This window comes from Ranitomeya imitator, chromosome 5, assembly GCF_032444005.1.
Source record: "Ranitomeya imitator isolate aRanImi1 chromosome 5, aRanImi1.pri, whole genome shotgun sequence".
Lineage (NCBI taxonomy): Eukaryota > Metazoa > Chordata > Amphibia > Anura > Dendrobatidae > Ranitomeya > Ranitomeya imitator.
The window spans coordinates 515,955,853-515,977,665 of NC_091286.1; the positions used below are offsets into that span (position 1 = coordinate 515,955,853).

The 21,813-nt window shown below is 40.5% G+C and overlaps 1 protein-coding gene across 1 annotated transcript in view; it reads left to right on the forward strand.

Moving 5' to 3' along the window:
* Nucleotides 1-21,813, forward strand: part of CLRN1 (clarin 1) — a 90,869-nt gene that overhangs the window by 40,673 nt on the left and 28,383 nt on the right. Inside the window, exon 2 of the mRNA XM_069727518.1 lies at nucleotides 1,559-1,738. Within this exon, the coding sequence (XP_069583619.1) occupies nucleotides 1,559-1,738 (180 nt within the window). The remainder of the gene's footprint in view (nucleotides 1-1,558; nucleotides 1,739-21,813) is intronic.

Sequence of the window (21,813 nt, forward strand, 5' to 3'; positions counted from 1 at the left end):
TATATTCCCTGAGCTTTGGCCCCATAGCTGTGTTTTCAGCGGCAATATGCCTTGATATAATGGTGGCCATATATCAATCTGGTATGGAGTGGGACTTGTCCAGGGTCTGTGCTCCCCTACGTTTCCTTGCATAGCATTTTTCTAGATTAGGGTTCATATACTTCATTCTTATTCACAAGTGTCTGTTTAATTTTAACTAATAAAGTGGATTTGTATTTTGGCATATAATCTTGACTCTAATATCGTTTTTTTTGTGGTGTGTTGTTCGCCTGTGGGAAGTTATACCATCTAGCTGCCATAACATCGCCCCAGAGGACCCCTTGACGCAGCGTTGGTCCCCACAGATCGAGTACCACAGGTGGCGTCACGAACATAAACGTTATTCCCTTTTAAGACCTTTCCCTTTTACTTGGGCGCCCTGGGGGGAGACTCACTACATTAACCAGTATCATCTGTCACCTATCACACAGGTCCATGAATGCAGCAGTTCACACACTGACCAATGTTATCCTATACGCTAGTGATATTGCAGCATGTTTAGTTTGGCCCGATTTATGTACCAGACTATTGAACTTAGAGGCTGCCGTCACACTAGCAGTATTTGGTCAGTATTTTACATCAGTATTTGTAAGCCAAAACCAGGAGTGGAACAATTAGAGGAAAAGTATAATAGAAACATATGCACCACTTCTGCATTTATCACCCACTCCTGGTTTTGCCTTACAAATACTGATGTAAAATACTGACCAAATACTGCTAGTGTGACAGCAGCCAAATAGTCGTCAGCTTCTGCACATATCCGCTACGTGAGCGAGCACAAAGACAAGCACACAGATTGACTTATTGCTTTCTTTCTACAATAGAATGCAATGAGTGATAATATTCATGAAGTATACATCCAATGTAAGAAATTAACTGGAGGATGACTACTTTTCTCATTTATGGTTTTTGTCTGCATGGTAATTACAGAAGAAATGGTAACTCAGATTGCTTCCTCTGCATGACATTGACCAATTGTAGGCAGGAGGCATCATGCAAGGTAAAAAAAGAACACGCCCGACAACGTCTGAAGAACATGGATTCTTTTACAGATTAAAATGATAAATTCAGTCAAAATACAGTTTAGATTGAATGCATCTGATGTCTTCACATCAAACTTATTGACATGGATCACTTATTGGGTTGATCGAATGGCTTTGGATAAGAGCTTATCCGAATAGCTATAACGCTTACCGAATAGCTGCATCGGTAACCTGTATACCTGGAGCGCTCCCGATAATCAACTGCTCACCGCCGCAGCTGCATAAGCACTTATCCAAAGCTATTCGATCAACCCTAATCACTTATAATCATTATTATGGTTTTCCAATGTGTCCACAAAAAATATCGTCTGTCTGTGATTTTTTGATAAGCTGTCGAGAAAAAAATAACTATGACAATTTTGTCACTTTATCCAGCTATATGTATAATATTACCATATAGGAGTTGCAGCGTGTAGCAAAAAATAGTATTTTTCTTTCCAACTGGCACATCACATGTACTTCTTCTTTTTTTTTAGTTTTTCCCAACTTGCTGAATGTTATTCCTGCCAGCATGCATGTCAGTGTGGTGATATTCAGTACCGCACTTATTGTGTTTGCTCTGGTGGGGACTGGCTTCTTCATGTTCAACGCCTTCGGAAAACCATACGAATCTCTACATGGTCCAGTGGGATTATATCTCTGGTGCTTCATATCATGTAAGTAATCTTCTTTTCCATGTTCCAGCTATTCAGTGAACAAGTAGGGTCCAGAGACCATAGATGTGCAATGTACCATCCTACAATTCTGGATTATGGCAAAGATGGAGATAAGTACTAGGGAATAAAGCCTACATTTTATACATTGTATGCCTACAAGGATTGTCACCTGATACTTACTGATGATTTAAATTATTCACATATGCTTTGAGTATAGATACTGGAAATCTATTATTAATGCACACCTCTTAATTTTAGGATGCTAATAAAGCCTCATTCAGATGCCTGTTTTTTGCATCTGAGGCATCATTCACAGGTTCACGTTTAAAGGGAACCTGTCATGTAAAAAAAAGCTACTAAACTGCATTCTGAACCCAAAACTGACTTCGCACTGAGAGCCCTGCTGCCTTGAGGAAATCAACTTTATTCCTCAGGATTTGAGCTCGTGCAGACAACCGTATTATCAAACAAACATTGGATCACACTTGGACCAATGTTATTCTGTGGGGCCATGCACATGTAAGAAATCAACTGCACAAAAATATATCGCAAAACTAACTGACGTTAATCAACCCACAGGCAATGTTTATACGTGTCGGTTGGAGAAATATTCTCTTACCCGCCGTGCTGGGATTCTCCAAGATGCAGGTAGCGTTGCCCTTCCATGCAGTGGCGTGTTAAATAAAAGTCAGGTGAAGTCTTTATCGAAGCTAGTGGCTGCCCCGGCCGGTAGCAGCCACTACTCACCAGGTTGCAGGTGAAAGCGGGGTCCAGTAGTGGCGACGCCTCGTGGGGTATGAGCGGTAAGTCCGGCTAGTCTGCAGGACCTGTCTGACCTAGTGACCCACGTGACCGCTACTACAACCCGGTGATGTGTACAGAGTGTGGTACGGACCTCTATCCTACGCGTTTCAGAGACACCGGTCTCCTTCCTCAGGGATGGTCCCTACCCGCACGGCGGGTAAAAGAATATTTCTCCCACCGACACGTAAAAATATTGCCTGTGGGTTGATTAACATCAGTTAGTTTTGCGATATATTTTTGTGAAGTTGATTGGAATCACTCCTTACGTATTGAAGTATTTTTTATCTATGGACCACCATGTTTTAAGCCATATCTATTTGGACTAGGTGATTGCAAACTTAACCAGCTTGTGGACACCTACTTAGACATTTAGCTGCTTTTTTCCCAGCGCGAACCTATACATATATAGATATGTATATCTGTGGTATTGAATTTTAATATTTACAATTTTTTGTGGGAAATTGTTGGATTCGCTGCAGGATATAGCCCCTGTGACACTTTGCGCCACTCTTCCTATTTCGTCTTCCTGACATTTGCATTATATATAGTTCATGGTCGGGAAGGACTTCCCAACTAATGCAATATACAGCTCTGGCAAAAATTTAGAGACCTCTGCAAAATGTTCAGTTTGTCTTATTTTTCTCTGTATAGGTATATTTTTGAGTAAAATGTAAATTGTTCTTTTATTCTATAAACTTCTGACAACATGTCTCTGAATTTCCAAGCAATAATTTTTGTAATTTGTTTCTGACAAAGAAAAATGGTCAAATAATGCAAAGAAAACAAGTTCATAATCATTTAGAAACAACAATACTAATGTTTTACTCAGGAAGAGATCAGAAATCAATATTTTGTGGATTAACCATGATTTTTAATTACAACTTTCATGCATCTTGGCATGTTTTCCAGCAGTCTTTCACACTGATTCTGGTGCAAAAAAGTAAGCAGTTCTTTGTTTGATGGCTTGTGACTATCCATCATCCTCTTGATTACATTCCAGAGGTTTTCAATGGGCTTCAGGTCTGGAGATTGGGCTGCCCATGACAGGGCTTTGAGGTGGTGGTCTCTTAATTTTTGCCAGAGCTGTATATACATCATGGCGATCTGCCCTTCAATCGGTGACCACGTAATAACATCATGGGGTCCCGATCATTGACATGGTGACCCGAAGTCATAACAAGATCCTGATCATCAGGCACTGGCAAGTTAGTTAGATAATGACTTGCCAATGGCGCACTGTCCCTCCCAAGTCACGCCATATGGCTAAGCAGTACTATACAGCCATCTATTTTTAAATTCAGCAGAAATTGTAGGACACAGTTTGGTGCGATATTTATCCATTTCCTAGTGTGAAAATGTAAGATCTGGGGCTAAAACAAAATTTTGGTGTTAAAAACATAGTTATTTATCCTTCACTGCGCAATGTTATAAAATTTTGTGACATATACATAGTGTCAATATGATCACTGCACCCCTAGATGAATTCAAAGAGAGGTGTAGTTTGTAAAATGTGGTCTCTTATGGGGGTTCTGCTGTTCTGGCACCTTAGCCTCAAGGGCTCTGCCAATGTGACGTGGCACCCTCAAACCAGTCTAGCAAAATGTCAACTCCAATATGCAGATTCTTTCCTTATGTGCCTCAAAAAGTAGTTTTTGACCACATGTGGGGTACCGGCGTACTCATTAGAAATAGAACAACACATTTTTGGGTCCATTTTCTCCTGCTATACTTGTGAAAATTAAAAAATGGGGCTAAAATAACATTTTTGTATGAAAAATGTGATTTTTATATTTTCATGGCTCTACGTTATAAACTTCTATGAAGCAGATGGGGATTCAAGATGCTCACCACACATCTAGATACATTTGAGGTTTCTACCTTCCAAAATGGTGTCCTTTGTCGGGGTTTTCCACTGTTTAGGCACATCAGGGGCTCTCGAAACGAGACATGACACCGTAAGACCATTCCATCAAAGTCTGCATTACATAACGTCACTCCTTCTTTTCTGAATCCTTCCGTGAGCCTAAACAGGAGTTTACCCCACATATGGGGTATCTGCGTACTCAGGAGAAATTTCACAATAAATTTTAGGGTCTATTTTCTCCCGCTATCCTTGTAAAAATAAAAAAAAATTGGGACTAAATAATATATTTGTGGGACTAATTTGATTTTTTTCAAGGTGGGGTTCAAGGTGCTCTCCACACATCTCACTTGTGGGGGTGTCCACTGCTTAGGCACATCAGAGGCTCTCCAAACACAACATGCCATCTTCTAATTATTCCAGGAAATTTTGCATTCAAAAAGTCAAATAGTGTTCCTTCCATTCCGAGCCCTGCCGCGTGCCTAAGCTCAAGAGAAATTGCATAACAAATTTTGGAGTCCATTTTCTTCTGTTACCCTTACAAAAATAAAAAAATGGGTCTAAAGTAAAAATTTTGTGACAATTTTTTTCTTTTTTTCCTTCCACATTCCAAAAATTCCTATGAAGCACATAAAGGGTCTATAAACTACTTGGATGTGATTTTGAGCACCTTGAGGGGTGCGGTTTTTATAATGGTGTCACTTTTGGGGATTTTCTGTTATATAGGACCCTCAAAGTCACTTCAAACGTGATGTGGTCCCTAAAAAAATAGTTTTGTAAATTTTGTTGGAAAAATGAGAAATCGCTGGTCAACTGTTAGGCCTTATAACTTCCTAACAAAAAAAAATGATGTTTCCAAAATTGTGCTGATGTAAAATTGACATGTGGGAAATGTTATTAATTAGCTATTGTATGTGATATAGCTCTATTATCTAAGCGCATAAAGATTAAAAGTTTAAAAGATGCTACATTTTCAATTTTTGCTAAATTTTACCTTTTTTCACAAATAAATGCAAGTCATTATTGCAGAAATTTTGCAACTATCATAAAGTACAATATATCATGAAAAAAACACAATTTCAAAATCAGTAGAATCCAGCGAGTTATTACCATATAAAGTGACACTGGTCAGAATTGTAAAATTTGACCCGGTCATGAAGGTGACAACAGGCTTCGGAAAGAAGGGGTTAAAGCCTCATTTTTTAAAATCTGACCAGTGTCACTTTATGTGGTAATACCTCAGGAACACTTCAACGGATCCCAGTGATTCTGAGAATGTTTTCACATGATATACTGTACTTCATGATAGTGGTAAAAATTTGTTCGACATGACTTACGCATATTTGTGAAAATATCAGAAATTTGGTGAAAATTTTGAAAATTTCACAATTTTCAAACTTTTAATTCTTATGCCATTAAACCAGACAGTTATGCCACACAAAATAGTTAATAAATAACATTGTCTACTTTACATCACCACAATTTTTGAAACATAATGTTTTGTTTGCTACCAAATTAGAAGAGTTAAAAGTTGATCAGCAATTTCTCATTTTTCCAACAAAATTTATAAAACCATTTTTTTCAGGTACCCCATCACATTTGAAGTAACTTTAGGGGACCGATATGACGGAAAATACCCAAATGTGACATCATTTTAAAAACTGCACTCCTCGGGCGTGGCCTGAACTTCGGACAGGGAAGACATGTGACAGAGCGGCTCCTGCTGTCAGGCCAACTGTTGCTCAATTTGAGTCCACATAGAAGAAGTCCTGGTGTCAGAAGAGTCACCAGAGTACTGGAAGAAGGCGCTGCGGTCTCTAAAAGCTGCCTGGGACCGGCGGTGACTGGGTAAGCAGCGAAGACAAGTTCCGGCGGCTGGCCTGGGCGCCATCTTGCTGCACGCGCTGCTCGTCCCGCTCGTCTGAGAAGCGAACTGCGGTATCAGCATCACGCTGGTGACCGAAGGGGAGGAATGCTCACCAGCTCATCGGGGATCCCTGGGCAAGATCTGTCGGAGAGTGCTGCACACATGCCGGTACGGTCCGCTGGATAGGGACGTGACACCCGGGTGCTGGCCAAGACTCTGAAGGTAAAGTTGAGGAGAAGTCCGCTGGCCCCTGGCAGGCGAGGAGACGGTGATACGGGAGCATGTGCTGATTTGGGGACCTGTGGTGAAGTTCTTTCTGCTGAGCACGAGAGGTGGGAGTGTCTGGTCTCCATGTCCCCTCCCCCCTTCTCCTGCTTGTGTAGTGATACGCTGCAATAAACAGCAAGCCTTTCCCTAAGGGAAATTGTACTTCTTGGCTTTTCATCCAATTCCCTTCTCCTAACTGGATTAACCCCTAGCTACCTTATCCAGTAATTGGGTTTGCATGCGAGAAACTGATAAGCGTGCTCTCAAGTCTGCCCAATATTCTTTCTTCTTTAATCCATATTAGTCGCTACTCCAGACAGTATTGCAGAAAGACTCTCTTTCATTTGAACTGAGAAACTGTGATGGTCTCTACAGCTATAAGCATGTTGTTCGAAAAGCTTCACTGGCGCACATGGGGTGATCTTTAAGCCAGCGCTATATTCAAATATAATGGTTAAACTTAAGAGCGCGGAAAATCTTCTACCCCTATTCTTCGGAGGAATAAACAAAGTGATATGGAGAAATTCCTGAAAAGCAAGTCTCTGACAGCTCGAGCTATCCATAAAAACCCTCACTCTAATACTGCTACTGATGATCATATTGATGATTCTGACTCTAGTGATGAAGCTTCAGGGAGCGATATTGCTCACATGGACTCTGGGGGGATGTCAAAATCCTTTCTTAAAAAGGCACTAGTTCAAGTTATGAAACCATTGATTGCCAAGGTCTCTGGCCTGAGGGCGGATATTCAACAAATCGGCAACCATGTGGAGTCCCTGGAAGTCATCCAATCTTCCATAATAAGCCATTCAAACACTATTAAAGATCACCTGGAATTCCATAGAGCTCAATTAAATACGGCATCTCTATCCCTAGAAGACCAAGAAAACCGGAGCCGCAGGAAAAATATCAGAATTAAAGGGATACCGGAAAGCGTCTCTAATGAAATTCTTGAAAAATCAGCTAAAGAGATATTTGCATTATTATTACCACAAGAAAGATGTGATCAAATGGTGATTGAAAGGATACATCGCTCGCTTCGGCCTAAACCAAAATCTACAGACCCCCGAGAGATGTGATATGTGGCTTACTCAGCTACCTCAACACCTTAGCAGTTTTGAACGCAACTAGAGACAATAAAAACATATCCTATGAAGGATCGACTATTCAGCTGTACCAAGACTGAGCTCCATAGACTTTTGCGAAAAGGAGGGTTTATGAAGCCCTTGCTGGATGCACTCCGTGCCAACAAGATATTATACAAATGGTTATTTCATTTCAGTTTGTCTATTCATGGCGGAGGAAAACAAGCTACTGTTCGTCATCCAGATGACCTTGCCAAAATTTGGGAGATCTTCAACATTACATATAGTAACATAGTAACATAGTTAGTAAGGCCGAAAAAAGACATTTGTCCATCCAGTTCAGCCTATATTCCATCATAATAAATCCCCAGATCTACGTCCTTCTACAGAATCTAATTGTATGATACAATATTGTTCTGCTCCAGGAAGACATCCAGGCCTCTCTTGAACCCCTCGACTGAGTTCGCCATCACCACCTCCTCAGGCAAGCAATTCCAGATTCTCACTGCCCTAACAGTAAAGAATCCTCTTCTATGTTGGTGGAAAAACCTTCTCTCCTCCAGACGCAAAGAATGCCCCCTTGTGCCCGTCACCTTCCTTGGTATAAACAGATCCTCAGCGAGATATTTGTATTGTCCCCTTATATACTTATACATGGTTATTAGATCGCCCCTCAGTCGTCTTTTTTCTAGACTAAATAATCCTAATTTCGCTAATCTATCTGGGTATTGTAGTTCTCCCATCCCCTTTATTAATTTTGTTGCCCTCCTTTGTACTCTCTCTAGTTCCATTATATCCTTCCTGAGCACCGGTGCCCAAAACTGGACACAGTACTCCATGTGCGGTCTAACTAGGGATTTGTACAGAGGCAGTATAATGCTCTCATCATGTGTATCCAGACCTCTTTTAATGCACCCCATGATCCTGTTTGCCTTCGCAGCTGCTGCCTGGCACTGGCTGCTCCAGGTAAGTTTATCATTAACTAGAATCCCCAAGTCCTTCTCCCTGTCAGATTTACCCAGTGGTTTCCCATTCAGTGTGTAATGGTGACATTGATTCCTTCTTCCCATGTGTATAACCTTACATTTATCATTGTTAAACCTCATCTGCCACCTTTCAGCCCAAGTTTCCAACTTATCCAGATCCATCTGTAGCAGAATACTATCTTCTCTTGTATTAACTGCTTTACATAGTTTTGTATCATCTGCAAATATCGATATTTTACTGTGTAAACCTTCTACCAGATCATTAATGAATATGTTGAAGAGAACAGGTCCCAATACTGACCCCTGCGGTACCCCACTGGTCACAGCGACCCAGTTAGAGACTATACCATTTATAACCACCCTCTGCTTTCTATCACTAAGCCAGTTACTAACCCATTTACACACAATTTCCCCCAGACCAAGCATTCTCATTTTGTGTACCAACCAACATTGAGGTGCATAGATGTTCCTTCTTGGCTTCCCATGGACATGTCTCTAAATGCTCCCACCAGGCTTCATCCTTTGGTGGGGCAGGGTGAATGGTCTCCAGCCAAGAGGTTCTCGTCTCCGAAACAAGGGAAAACTGGAGCAAAGAAGAAACCACCTCCTTGAAATGCCAATAGGCTATATTGTCTAAGTATCTCATATTGGTCTTTAGATTTTACTTTACAGTCATGGTTTGATTTGGTAAAGATCTGCGTCTGATAAGAGACTTAAATGTGGTCTCTCCAATGTTCTCTTGGGTGATTTCAGGGGCGGTGGAGGAGGTTACGAGTGGAGGAGTTTAGACGGGAAGGAGAGGAAAAAGAGAAAGGGAAATTATATATATATGTTTTTTTTTGTTTTTTTGTTTTTTTCTTCTCTTCTTCTTGCTCTCCACCCACCCCTTTGGATCGTCACTTGTGCGCCTATAAAGGACTGTTCTGTCTGTTCTGGGAGGATGTTATGTGCCCCTACCTCCGCAACGGATGGGACTATGAATGTTAGTATGTTATACCTTGTTCCCCCTATTGTTATCATTGTATTTCAATTTTGGTACACACGTAGCAACACTTTTTCACCCTCACTTCTAGGTCATCATGACCGGTAACGATTATAAGTCTGCCACTGTAGTAGTGGCCTCATACAATGTTAAGGGGATACGATCACCAAGGAAACGAGGGCAGTTGTTGTGATTTTTGCACTCCAAAAATTCTAGTATTATATTTTTCCAGGAAACTCACTTTAAAAAAGGTAGAATTCCAGATGTGACGAGAACGCGTTTTCCTATTTTGTACAATAATACGGGTACCATGGCTTCAAGAGGAGTGAGTATAGCAATAAAAAAAAATGTTCCCTTTACTTTGAAAGATACTTTATCCAATCCAGATGGGAGATACATTATGGTTAAAGGTCTGCTAGCTAACACAAAAGTCACTCTTTGTAATATTTATGCCCGAACAACAATCAAATTGGCTAGTTGTGTAAAGTACTGAATACTCTTAGTTTCTTTAGGGAAGGGATTCTTATAGTAGGAGGGGATTTTAATGTCTCATTTAACCCGACAATAGACACTTCATCAGGGAAATCCTCTATCTTGCAAAAAGCCTTAGGGTATGTGCACACGCCAGGATTTCTTGCAGAAATTTTCCTGACAAAAAAACTGACATTTCTGCCAGAAATCCGCATGCGTTTTTACCGCGATTTTACCGCGATTTTGACGCGTTTTTGATGCGTTTTTTGTGCGTTTTTTCCCAAATGCATAGAATTGCGGGAAAAACGCAGAAAATCCGCAAAAATAATGAACATGCTCATTTTTTTACCGCGATGCGTTTTTTTCACGGAAAAAAATGCATCCATGGGAACAAAACATGCAGAATGCATTCTAAATGATAGAATGCATAATGTATGCGTTTTTAATGAGTTTTTATAGCGTTTTTAATGCGAAAAAACGTGAAAAAAAGCGAAAAAACCTGAACATGTGCACATGGCTTTAAGAAAATTACATCTTACCCTACAATCTTTAAGTTTAATTGACCCCTGGAGAATGCTTTATCCCTCGTCTAAAGATTGTACTTTTTTTTCACCTCCCCATATCATAGAATAGATTATCTTTTAACCCAATCCTCCCATCTACAACTAGTGAAATCTGCAACAATAGATGTTATTTCCCTATCAGATCATGCCTCGATTTTCATGGAAATGCATATCTCATCTCTACCTCTACCTTCATACAAATGGATGCTAAATGAAACACTCTTAGATTCCAGTTCTCACCTGATCTTTTTTTTAAAGAGAATTCTCTCTCTGGCCCTTCTACACCTGTGGTTTGGGAAACACACAAAGCTGTTTTGAGAGGAGAATTTATAGCACTAGGCTCATATTTAAAGAAAGAAAGATCAAGGGAGATTATGTCTCTTCTTCACCAGATTAACTCTTTTGAAAAATTACACAAAAAGTCTCAGACAGATAAAATCCAAAGAGAACTCATAACACTTAGAATTACACTGAGAGATCTCCTAAATATTCAGTCAGCTAAAATTTATATGTGGAGTCGACAGAGGTTCTACTTTCATGGCAACAGAGGCAGCAAACTCATGACCACTCTTCTAAAGAAAAGCAGTGGGCAAACTTTCATTACACAATTAAAAAATTCAAACGATACAATGGTTACTGGGACTGCTGATATTGCCAGGGAGTTTAAGAATTTCTATGAATGCCTCTATAACTTAGAAACATCGGAGGACATGGGGGATCCCTCAGTGGCTGCAGACATAATTGATAATTTCCTTTCTCCCTTGAAACTTCCTTCATTGTCTGCAGAAGACTTAACATCACTAACGATCCCAATTACCTCTGATGAGGTTTTAGAGGTTCTGTCGACTGTTCCTAATGGGAAAGCCCTAGGGCCCTGATGGCCTCCCAATCATTTATTATAAAAAAAATAATTAAATCACTGCTGCCTCATCCAGTCACACTTTTTAATTCCTACCTCACAGGATAATCCCTTCCGAAACAAGCCCTGGAAGCCTTTATCACAATTTTGCCAAAGGAAGAGAAAGATCCCAATCTTTGTGCAAGCTATAGACCGATATCCCTTCTCAATGTAGATACAAAATTATGGGCGAAAATTTTAGCGACCAGGTTAGGAAATATTCTTCCTAAATTAATACACGCAGACCAGGCAGGGTTTGTACGAGGGCGGGAGGGTAAGGACAATTCGGGCCAAAATTCTCCAATCCATAATGTACGCTAAAAAACGGAATATCCCTCTAACTCTCCTGTCCACAGATGCCGAGAAGGCTTTTGATACGGTGAGTTGGAGGCATAGGGAGAAAGAATTGTTTAAATTCGGATTTCCCTTGCAATTTATCTCTGCGATTTTTTTCTTTATATTCCTTCCCTACAGCCAGTGTTAGGGTTAACGGCACCCTATCAGACAATTTTAAGATATATAATAACGGTACTAGACAGGGGTGCCCCTTGTCCCCGTCTCTATTCACACTGATCATCGAGGCGCTAATCCAAAGAATCAGACAAGATGAACGGATTAAGGGATTACAAATAGGTAAATTTGAATTAAAAACGTTAGCTTTCGCAGACGATTTGCTTTTCCTTATCTCTAATCCTTTTAAAGCATTCCCCATTATTCTTGATATCCTAAATCACTTCGGCTTATTGTCAAATTTTAAAATCAACAATTCAAAATCTGAAGTCCTTAATATTACTTTGTCAAACTCTCAGCTATCCAAACTTCGTAAACTGACCCTTCTCTTGGTCCACAACCTCTATAAAATACCTGGGGATATGGAATACTAGAGATCCCATCGATCTGTTTAGTTCCAATTTTTCCCCCTTACTAACGAAACTAGAAGCACTGATGAAGTCTTACGACTTACCTACTTTATCTTGGATAGGATGCATTAATGTCTTCAAAACGTACTTGATGCCTATACTGTTGTACAATATGACTATGGTACCTATCTATCTCCCTTGCATTTTCAAAAATATAAAATCTCTGATATCTAGATTTATATGGAGACATAAAACAGCTAGGCTGCCCTACAAACTATTACCCCAATTCCTCGGGAGGCTTGGGGGTGCCGGACCCTTATATTTGTTATAAAGCCATTCACTTGAGTAGATGGTTGAGAACGGTGCTTAGTTTTGAGAGGGATACCCAAGACACCATTGACTCAGCCTTGCTAAGCAATAAAGGTATTCCACTCTTATGGTCATGTTCAAAACCCTCTGAATCTCTGAGATTAGATGAAATTACACTGACTACCCTTCGTATCAGACGCTTGGTACTCAATGACCTACCACCAGAGTCGTTTCCTTCATCATTGACTCCTATTACAGTCATACAATATCTGGTTAATTCTAATTTTAAGGATTCATACAACCTATGGTCGATGCTACCTAAAGTTTCCTTAAACAATTTTTATGACAACAAAATCTTTGAAGATGATATTTGGCCTAGTAATGCTCTGGCTTCTCCAAACAATTTTCTCCAAGAGCAACATGTTAAACGAACTCTCCTGTAATTTAGAAAACAATACCCACATAAAACCAAATGGTCGTGGCTAGATCTTATGTTTAAAGCAGCATCTCCAAGATTTAAAATTATATCGCGAATATACTCCCGCCTTATTACCCCTTCTCAAAATTTTAAATCCTCCTTTATATATTCTTGGGAATCCAAATTAAATATCCAATTCTCAGAGGATCAGATTGTTAAAATTTTGCTACATGCTCGAGGTTTCTCTCGCTGTATTCTCCTTCAAGAAAATTCATACAAAATTTTAACTAGATGGCATATGACCAGGGCCGTATTTAGAGTTTCTGCTGTCCTAGGCACTTTTAATGATGCCTCCCCCATTGATGAGTATGACACTATCGGCATAGACTTTGGCAAGAATCGCTGATGTGAAAGTAGCCTTTTGCAGCAGAGATCGGGCAGTTTTTTTGCATCTGCCTTGTAACGGATCACTTACGGCAACACTGCGTTTGGCCTCATTCATTCCCCATGGGATTTGTGGCACTTACCGTAATATGGCAAATGTGGTACCATACCTCCCAACTTTTGCAGAAGGGAAAGAGGTATAAAGTTTGCGGCTCACTATGTGCGCTGCGGCAAATTTTAGGCCACACCTCTGACCACACCCATTTCACAACTAGTCACACCCATATCCACGTCCCAACCACACCCATTTAGCACTGCTGATCACACTGTTTCATATACAATAATTATAAACAAAAATAAATATGGCCACACAGTGTTCCATACTGTATAATGGTCACACATGATGCTCCATACTGTATAATGGCCACACATGATGCTCATTACTGTATAATTGCCACACACGATGCTCCATACTGTATAATGGCCACACATGATGCTCCATACTGTATAATGGCCATTGGCCACACATGATGCTCCATACTGTATAATAGCCACACATGATGCTCCATACTGTATAATGACCCCACATGATGTTCAATACTGTATAATAGCCCCACATGATGCTCAATACTGTATAATGGCCACACATGATGCTCAATACTGTATAATGGCCACACATGATGCTCAATACTGTATAATGGCCACACATGATGCTCTATACTGTATAATGGCCACACATGATGCTCAATACTGTATAATGGCCCCACATGATGCTCCATACTGTATAATGACCCCACATGATGCTCCATACTGTATAATGACCCCACATGATGCTCCATACTGTATAATGACCCCACATGATGCTCAATACTGTATAATGCCCCCCTCCCATCTTGTATGCATGGCTCATCTCCCTCCCATCCCATATGCATGGCTCATATTCCACCCCCTCCTCCTGTATGCATGGCTCATATTCCCCCCCTCCTGTATGCATGGCTCATATTCCCCCCTCCTGTATGCATGGCTCATAATCCCCCCTGTATGCATTGCTCATAATTCCCCCCCCTCCTGTATGCATGGCTAATATTCCACCCCCCCTCCTGTATGCATGGCTCATAATCCCCCGCTTCCTGTATGCATAGCTCATAATTCTCCCCACCTCCTGTATGCATGGCTCATATTCCACCATCGTCCCCCTCCTGTATGCATGGCTAATAATTCCCCCCCCCCTGTATGCATGGCTCATATCCCCCCTCCTGTATGCATGGCTAATAATTCCCCCCCTGTATGCATGGCTCATATCCCCCCTCCTGTATGCATGGCTCATAATTCCCCCCCCCTGTATGCATGGCTCATATTCCCCCCTCCTGTATGCATGGCTCATAATTCCCCCTGTATACATGGCTCATATTCCCTCCCTCCTGTATGCATGGCTCATAATTCCCCCCCACCTCTTGTATGCATGGCTCATAAACCCCCCGTATGCATGGCTCATCTCTCCACCCCCCCGGTCCTTCCCCCATGGCTCTGCTCCGGGCTCCCCGTCCTCTTTCTTCCCCCCCGTCCCTCATACTCACCTGTCCCACACCGCGCGGCCGCACCGACATCCCTCTGGCTCTGTCCCGACTCCCGGCGCAGCACCTTTTTCCTGAGTGAGCGATCATGTGGTACCGCTCATTAAGGTCATGAATATGCGCATATTCATTACCTTAATGAGCGGTACCACGTGACCGCTCACTCAGGATGCGCTACAGACGCTGAGACCAGGCATCGCTGGAGCAGGGTGAGTATCGTCTTCAAGGAGGGTGGGTGGGAGGCAGGCAGGCGGGCGGGGGGTGGGTGGGGGCAGGGGGGAGGGGGCGGTCGGTCGGGAGGTGACCCAAGACTTTAAAAAAAAAAAAACCTTGCTCAGGTGCCGCCCCCTGCATCGTCCCCGCCCTAGGCATGTTCCCTCAAGTGTCTAGTGGCAAATACAGCCCTGCATATGACCCCAGTTAAACTCCATCATCTTGGCCTATCTGATTCTGACTTATGTTGGAGGTGTCATAATTATCAGGGGAATCATACCCATATATTCTGGGAATGCTCAATAATCAAAAATTTTGGGGAGGATGTAAATCTTACCCTTAAAAAGCTTAAATTAATTAAAACTAACCTATCGGCCTCAGAAGCTATTCTTTCATGTCTGACAAGTAACTTTAAACCATTTAAACATGGCCTTCTTCTCTTATTATTATGTGCTGCAAAACACTTAATAACTCTACACTGGAGAAGCGAGAACCCTCCCACGTTAGGTGAGTGGTTCGCCAAAATAGATCAAATTTACAGACTGGAGGAACTCTCGACCTGGGAGGTACACAATCATGACCTGTTTCTGAAAACTTGGTTTCCCTGGAAAAACATGCGAACAGATAAGACTTAACACTGTCCATTGCCCGCAATCGCCCTTTTGCACATTATCTGCTACTGTATTGATTATGCACTAGATGTGTTCACGTGTGTACTTGCAATGTTTACTGCATTTTATGTTGAGCCCACCCCCCTACTTTTCCTCCCCTTCTCATACCTTGTCCTTTTTCCCTACCCACGCGGTTTAAACTATTCCTTTTCCTTTTGATTTCCCCCTCACCCTTCTCTTGTTGAGTTGGTTCATTTTCACATTGGAACAGTCACTGTTCATTTTTGCAATTATAAAACGTCTGTAATGTTCCTATTGTTTTGTTATAAAGAATTTACAAAAAAAAACTGCACTCCTCAAAGTCCTAAAAACCACATTCAAGAAGTTTATTAACCTTTCAGGTGCTTCACATGAATTAATGCAATATGGAAGGAAAAAATGAACATTTTACTTTTTTTTCACAGAAACTTTACCTTAGCTGACAATTTATTGTTTTCATAAGGGTAATATTAGAAAATGGACTTCAAAATGTTTTATGCAGTTTCTCCTGAGTGCGGGAATAACCGATATGTGGGGGAAAACTACTGTTTGGGCTCATGGCAGTGAAGTTGGGCTGTGGAGTTGGTAAGCCAAACCTCTGACTACTCAATTTCCCTGAGTTTCGACTCCGTTGCCGACTCCACGACTCTGACTCCCACTCCACAGCACTGCCTCACTACTGTAAAGTGCAGCACAGATTAATCACAACTAAAAGCCTAGATCCTTAGATAATGAATAGAACAGACATTTATAGGACATTTCATAACGTTCTCAAATTCTTATGAAAAAATTTACAGCACATACTTCATTGAACTACTCTACCCAATTTATTATATATTTTAGGAGTTCAAGTCAGTCCAATTTATACTGACTCCAACTCCACCAAAATGAACACTGACTCAAACTCCACGACTCTAACTCCCCAGCCCTGATGGCAGAGCTTGGAAGGAGCACAGTTTGACTTTTTGAACTTAAAAATGTATGGAATCCATGTCCCGTTTGGAGAGCCCCTGATGTGCCTAAACAGTGGAAATCCCCCACAAGTGACCTCAGTTTAGAAATTAGACCTTTCAAGGAATATATCTAGATGTACTGTGAGCACCAAAAACACATGGGCTACTTGCACAGTGAACAAGTCTGTAGAAACCTGTTCACACCACCAAAGATTATATACATTAGATAGGACTGCTATATTATGGGTATACCTTGGCGATTGGTGGACCAGCTTAACATACTTTTTTTTGCAAAAAAACATATTAACTAAATACCCTGTTTTTTTCATTTTTTGACTAGCACTTGCTTATTTACTGTGACTTTTTTACAACAGAGTATTGTGCGCTTTTGTCTTCATGTACTGTGAGCACGTTGAACCCCCAAGTTAATAATGTAGAGCCATAAAACAAAAAAATCCAATTTTTTCCACAAAAATGTTCTTTTAGCCCCAATTTTTTTAAGTTAAGATTTTGCAATTTCTGCTAAGTATGCTGATGCACCATATGTGGAGGAAAACTACTGTTTGGGCACATGGCAGGTTCAGAATGGAAGGATAACTGTTTGACTTTTTGAATTAAAAAATAGCAGGAATTTTGAGAGGACCCTATGTAGCATTTGGAGAGCCCATGATGTAACATCCCACAAGTGACCCCATTACATACAGTTAGGTCCATATATTTTTGGACAGAGACAACATTTTTCTAATTTTGGTTATAGACATTGCCACAATGAATTTTAAACAAAACAATTCAGATGCAGTTGAAGTTCAGACTTTCAGCTTTCATTTGGGGGCATCCACATTAAAATTGGATGAAGGGTTTAGGAATTTCAGCTCTTTATCATGTACCACCCTGTTTTTAAATGGACCAAAAGTAATTGAACAGATTCAATAATTTTAAATAAAATGTTCATTTTTAGTACTTGGTTGAAAACCCTTTTTTGGCAATGACTGCCTGAAGTCTTGAACTCATGGACATCACCAGACGCTGTGTTTCCTCCTTTTTGATGCTCTGCCAGGCCTTCACTGTGGTGGTTTTCAGTTGCTGTTTGTTTGTGGGCATCTCTGTCTGAAGTTTAGTCTTTAACAAGTGAAATGCTTCTCAATTGGGTTGAGATCAGGTGACTGACTTGGCCATTCAATAATATTCCACTTCTTTGCTTTAATAAACTCCTGGGTTGCTTTGGCATTATGTTTTGGGTCATTGGTCGTCGTTTCATACTACAGATGGACAATCAGTTTGGCTGCATTTGGCTGGATCTGAGCACTCAGTATGGCTCTGAATACCTCAGAATTCATTTGGCTGCTTCTGTCCTGTGTCACATCATCAATAAACACTAGTGACCCAGTGCCACTGGCAGCCATGCATGCCCAAGCCATCACACTGCCTCCACCGTGTTTTACAGATGATGTGGTATGCTTTGGATCATGAGCTGTACCACGACTTCGCCATACTTTTCTCTTTCCATCATTCTGGTAGAGGTTGAGCTCGGTTTCATCTGTCCAAAGAATGTTCTTCCAGAACTGTGTTGGCTTTTTTAGATTTTTTTTTATCAAAGTCCAGGCTAACCTTTTTATTCTTGATGCTTATGAGTTGCTTGCACCGTGCAGTGAACCCTCTGTATTTACTTTCATGCAGTCTTCTCTTTATGGTGGATTTGGATATTGACACGCCTACCTCCTGGAGAGTGTTGCTCACTTGGTTGGCTGTTGTGAAGGGGTTTCTCTTAAACATGGAGATTATTCTGCGATCATCCACCACTGTTGTCTTCTGTGGACGCCCAGGTCTTTTTGCATTGATGAGTTCACCAGTGCTTTCTTTATTTCTCAGGATGTACCAAACTGTAGATTTTGCCACTCCTAATATTGTAGCAATTTCTTGGATGGGTTTTTTCTGTTTTCTCAGCTTAGGGATGGCTTGTTTCTACCCGCATAGAGAGCTCCTTTGACCGCATGTTCACTTCACAGCAAAACCTTCCAAATGCAAGCACCATACCTCAAATCAACTCCAGGCCTTTTATCTGCTTAATTGAGAATGACATAACGAAGGGATTGCCCACACCTGTCCATGAAATAGCATTGGAGTCAATTGTCCAATTACTTTTGGTCCTTTTAAAAACAGGGTGGCACATGTTAAGGAGCTGAAACTCCTAAACCCTTCATCCAATTTTAATGTGGATACCCTCAAATGAAAGCTGAAAGTCTGAACTTCAACTGCACCTGAGTTGTTTTGTTTAAAATTCATTGTGGTAATGTCTATAACCAAAATTAGAAAAATGTTGTCTCTGTCCAAATATATATGGACCTAACTGTAAACTAGATCTCTCAAGGAATGTAGTTAGATGCATGGTGAACACCTTGAACCCCCAGGTACTTCACAGAGGTTTATAACGCTGAGCCGTGAAAATAATAAAATCATATTTTCATCACAAAAATGTTATTTTATCCACAAATTTTGCATTTTCATAAGGGTAACAAAAGAAATTGCACCATACAATTTGTCGTGCAATTTCTCCTGAGTACACCGATACCCAATAGTGGGAGAAAAGTATTGTTTAGGCACACGGTTGGGCTCAGAAGGGAAGGAGCGACATTTGACTTTTTGAATGTAAAATTTCCTGGAATTACCAGATGTCATGTCCCATTTGGAGAGCCCCTGATGTGCCTAAACAGTGGAAACCTCCCAACAAATGACCCCATTTTGAAAATTAAACCCCTCAAAAAACATATTTAGATGTGTGGTGAGCACCTTTAACCCCCAGGTGCTTTACAGAAGTTTATAACGCAGAGACATGAAAATAAAAAAAATCTGATTTTTCCCACAAAAATGTTCTTTCAACTCCAAATTTCTTTGTTTTCACAAGTGTAACAGAAGAAAATACATTGTGCAATTATTTCTGCAATTTCTCCTGAGTACGCAATTACCCCATATGTAGTAAGAAAAAAAAAACTACTCTTGAGGCACAATGCAAAGCTCAGAAGGGTATACGCGCCATATTGAAGTTCAGATTTTACTCCACTTGTTTGAGGTGCCATGTCACCATGGCAGATCCCCTGAGATGCCAGAACAGCAGACCCCCCCCATACACGACCCAATTTTACAAACTACACCTCTCAATTAACTCACCTAGAGTGCAGTGAGCATGTTGACACCACATGTGCCTCACAAAAATTTATGCCATGGGGCAGTGACGAAAGAATAATTACATTTTTACTGATAAAATGTTTTTTTTAGCTCTAAACTTTTTTTTATAAGGGCAAATAGGAAAAATGGAACTCTCGGTTTGTTGTGCAATTTCTTCTGATTGCACCAATACCCTACATATAATCAGAAACTACTTTTGAGGCACAGTGTAAAGCTCAATAGAGATAACTCATAGAAAGAGAAAACATGTTAAATACACTATAAATAGATCAAAATAATATAAAACATTCTGGTATAAATATGGAGTCAATAGGACAACTCCTCATGAAATACATGCACAAAAAGAAAAAATGACATTGAATAGTCCAAAATAATAAAAAAGGTGTCAAATTTTATTCAGAAGCAAAAAATGTAACCGGATAAAAGGGGAGGGGGGACACATATATGTGTGCAATGGAAACAATTACAAAATTGCAGGTATATCCAGTACATATCATATTTACTGGCATAGAAAAAGATAGAAGGATTTTACATCATACAAAAAATTCTTGCCATGGTACCAATATAAAACAAAATAATGTCATGCAGAGTATCCTGTCAAACACCAACATAATATCTTTCAGTTTATACTGTGATAGTACCAATGTAAAAAACTATAGGATGCCAAAGTATGTATGTAGAAATAATCATTATACATCAATATCAGCATGTATTATACTCATGAAAAATGCGGAAATACCCCATATGTGACTGTACAGTACTGTATAGCCACATGGTGAGATTTGGGAGAGGCGGAGTGCTATTAGACTCTTGGAGCACAAATTTTCATTTGCCAACTTCATATATAGAGTCCCCTAAGAGCTAGAAGAGCAGAATACCCCCCTCAATTGACCCCATTTTGGAAATTATACCCCTGCCAAATATGTGGGCACTAAATGTGGTTTATGCACACTGTGGGGCTCAGAAGAGTGGGGGCCATGATTTGTGAGCTCTGAATTTGGATTTCTTTTGGATGGCGTGAAGCCATAGTGCTTTTCTAGAACAGAAAATATTTCTATTAACAGATGACGGACCTGAGTGGGGATTTGCTTTTTTGTGGAACAAGTTGAAGCTTTTTTGGGAAACATTTTGCATAGCATTTTGGATCACATTTATCCTGCACTCTATGCTGAGTAGTTACATCAGGGTTTCCATCGAAATCTCAAATTCAAACCAGATCTCACATTTTGCACTGACGAGGAGCAGTACCCCGAAACACAGTGTCTGCAAATTGAGATTCTGGTTTTGGCTTTTATCCTCAGTCATGTGACAAAGCTCATTAAAGGGTCGACATTGACTTGTAGGATTGCTACTTTCTATAGGTGTCACTAGAGTTCTAGTCTTCTTCGTCTCTAAAGAGACAATTTGCATATATCCCAGAGGAGCATTGCAGCTTAAAAGTCTCCCCATCTCGGCATGCTTAGTATGTCAATCTCCGCAAGAAGAAACGTTACCCCTTGGATCCTCATATAAATCTCCAAGTGAATAGTGTTGAAGTTCGTAAAGGAGAAAAATGTGGCGCTATCTAAGTGTAGTAAGATATAATTAATTGAGAAGGTAAGTATAGGAATTTGCTCACCCATTTGAAGTATGGATGTATTTGCAAGAGACTGCTGCCAACCTGGAGAGAATGGATTTTTTTCCATAAGGTTTTTTTCTCCTCTTTTTTAAAGAATAGAAGGTCATTTATTGGGATACATGTATCCAA